This window comes from Hyalella azteca, unplaced genomic scaffold (assembly GCF_000764305.2).
Source record: "Hyalella azteca isolate HAZT.00-mixed unplaced genomic scaffold, Hazt_2.0.2 contig12211, whole genome shotgun sequence".
Classification (NCBI taxonomy): Eukaryota; Metazoa; Arthropoda; class Malacostraca; order Amphipoda; family Hyalellidae; genus Hyalella; species Hyalella azteca.
Genome location: NW_025942174.1, coordinates 24,286 through 27,527, shown reverse-complemented (window position 1 = coordinate 27,527; position 3,242 = coordinate 24,286). Strand labels below are relative to the sequence as shown.

Sequence of the window (3,242 nt, the reverse complement as noted above, 5' to 3'; positions counted from 1 at the left end):
AAAAACAATAAAAAACATGTTTTTTTTAGGCTGATGTTTTTTATTAAAAAAAACTTGTTTTTTATTAAAAAAAACATGAGTGTTTTTTTTACGTCGCATCTCTAGCCAAGAGCGACATTGTGAGCGAGACAGCAATACAACGACATTGCGTACTACTGCGTGCCGCTTGGTGATAGCGACCACCAAGGCATGGTAGTACACGGCTTCTTTTCTGGGGTGTCCACGACTGACGACTCCACGCTGGGTGAACTTGTTGTTAGCAGCTTGAAGGTGAGGAAGTAGCTGCCTGATGACCACTTGTTACACATGGACTCTTATTTGGTTAATATGAGGCGCATCACCGACTGAAGTATTGGCACCCCCATTCAGCTATCTTTGGGGATTACTAAATGTTGTCAAGCATGTTGATGTCTTGGAGGTACTTAATAATTATGTCAGCAGGAAATTCAGGGGCTATGAGCAAGGACAGGCTGAAGGAGACTGAGGCAGATGCAAGCAGCTTTCAGTTGATTGCGAAGAGGAGACAGTGCAGGGCAGTTGATGAAGAGGGAGGTTTTGGATCAAGACAGGTAATTCTGCCTGAATGACATTCCTGGGTAGTGTGGGGGCATATATAGGGTGCAAACTGTGATATCTCGTTGGGGGAGATGTATAATGGAAGCACAGGCCTCAAGTGGGGATGTGAGTGGTAATATTGAGTGTGGGGTGGATGTCCGTACCAGGGTTATTACACTGCCTCCTCTGCTGCACACTCGATCGCATCTTGCTGCAGGGTGTTGATAGCCTGATACATGTACATTGTACATTAGAGTTAGGCTGTAAGAACGTTTCTTGTAGGCATAGCACATCTGGGTTGTGTTCTGATATTAGTTGCATTAGGTGAGGCTTGTTGGATAGCAGGGATCGGATGTTCCATTGAATGATCTTGAAGTTCATTGGGAGATAGAGGTGAGGCCGAATTGTGCAAGTGAGTCAACAACAGTTGAGTCAGCATGCAGTAGGTGGCCAATCTCGAGGAAGCACTTGGCCTTGTCTGTGATTTGTGTTGAAAAGAACAAGCGTATGATGATTGGCACTAATTTGGTTATAATTTGGAGTATGTCTGCTGTATGGTTTGTTGGTGGGTGAGGGGTGGTTGTGGTATGCTGAGTGTAGGCGTGTGACGCAGTTATTGGGCAGTTGTGTACTTGGTCATGTTTGAAGGCATGTGGTAGCTGATCTGCATTGTTGTTGTTTAGAGATTTTGATTGTGTGCCTATTTTGTTTGGGTTTGTGTTGTGTGAGGGGGTTTGAGTGAGTGAATGGTGTAGTGGTGGTAGTGAAGAAGAAGGAGCTTGCGTTGGGGGGTTGTGTGTTCTGGGTGTACTTGGAGGGCCCCTATTCCAGCTGGGTTCATTGGGTGGTATCTGGTAAGGTGGGATGTAGGATGATGAGTCTTCTGCAATGAGCTGTGTCAGTGTGGGGAAAGCCTTCAGAGAGTTGAGATCTAGATTGTGGGGGGCTGTTGTTGGTGAGTTGTTTTGGTGGTTGTTACTGTTGTGAAGAGGAGTTGTGCTTGCTGGGTTGCGAGGCATAGTTGCAGAGGAATCCGGGTTTCTTTCTTCAGCCTGAATTTGTGCTCTCGCAGCTGCAAAACTGAGCCCCTCATCCGCAGTTAGGTGACATGCACGAACTTCAGCCAAGTATTTTGGGCATTGCCTGGATGTGGCGTCATGTGGGCCTTTGCAGTTTAGACATTTGGGGGGCAGGTTGATGTCTGTACAGCTCTCTCTTGTGTGTCCCATTTTACTGCAGTGGCTGCATGAGGGTAGTTTGTTTGAGCATCTGGCACGGGAGTGCCCATATCGGCAGCATTGCCCACATCTTAGTGGGTTGGGGTAATATTTATCTACTCTGACGTAGCAGTACCCTATTTGTATTTTGGTGGGTGGAGTTGAGCTTAAGAAGGTCAAGACAAACAGTGGGATGTGGGACTTAGCTGAGTCTGATAAGAGTTTTCTTACACCCACCACTTTGTTGGGCTTTAGTATTGACAGCAGATATTCCAGTGATTCACCCTGTAGTTCAGGAGCAAAGATTTTTCCATATGAAAGGTGGGTCGACCAGGCGGGTGCGCAGCCGTAGACCAGCAAATTAACGATCAAATCAGCCCTGAAGCCAACATCAACCATCAAAATGCTATACATATTGTCATCCTGGCACCTAAGCAGCTGTAGTCAATTGACCTATCTCACCAGACGAACTTTAATCCAACACTGATTCAGCACACAAGCTGCTACTCCACATAGTTAACGGTCAATACGTTGTTCTCCAATGCTTTTTAACCCATACCATCACTTCTTACACATGCAGTTATCCTAAGTGTCCGCTGACCACACTGCATTGCCGCAAATGTGAACTGTACCAAACGGTAATGCGTCGTCACCTTACTTACTCCGCAAGACGTTGACCCCGCGTCACTGTTTCCCTGCCTTACTATCCCCCAGCATCTTCTTCCCCCCACACTTACCCCGACTCTCCACCATTATCGCATGACTAACTGGAGGCTTTTCTCGCAGACCTTTGATGCTTATCCGAATTAGTTTAGGTTAAGTTAGGTTAGGTTAGTTTACAACTCCTATAGATCCTCTTTTCATAGCGTAATGCAGTCAAGTGAGCAGAAACTAAGAAAAGCCGTCCGGCAGTCATTGAAAAAAGGCGGGGAGACGGGGTATGCGTGGAGGTAGAGTTATGCCGGGGGAAAACAGCTGCGATGAACGGACGGGCTGGAGTGCTGGCTGTGTATCAACAGCGGTATGGCGTAGGGAGTTGCTTACCGAAAATCGTGATTAGGTTAGACGGCATGGGATAGAGCTGTTGGATGGTTTTAAATACGACGTAGAGCGATTGTATTGGGGGCTTACTTCTCATTAGCTCGCTGGTTAATTTCCATGAAGGGGATTTGTACTATTGGCTTTTAACATATAATCCCTTAGTCTACTCTGCCCTCTAGCAGGCTTACGCACGGAAAGGAGGATGAAAGATATGCTGGTCTTGGGCAATGCTGGCCTCTGGCATGCATCCCGACCAGGCTATTGTTGTGTCTACTGGAATAGGAGTGCCAGCAGGGGTGAATTCAGATAATTTCATCAAGGTTTTTACCTGTTCCAGCGTTTTGGTGGTGATGAGCAGGGATCCATTGCGAAGTTTGGTGGGTGGGGTTGGGCTTAAGAAGGTCAAGACAAACAGTGGGATGTGGGACT

At 46.8% G+C, this 3,242-nt stretch overlaps 1 protein-coding gene across 1 annotated transcript; it reads right to left on the bottom strand.

The window, feature by feature from the left end:
* Positions 1 to 807: 807 nt before the first annotated feature.
* LOC108672199 lies at positions 808 to 2,171 on the bottom strand. Its single transcript, XM_018159832.2, has one exon. The coding sequence runs from the start codon at positions 2,169 to 2,171 to the stop codon at positions 933 to 935; it is 1,239 nt and encodes a 412-aa protein (XP_018015321.1). The 3' UTR covers positions 808 to 932.
* Between the last annotated feature and the right edge of the window lie 1,071 nt (positions 2,172 to 3,242).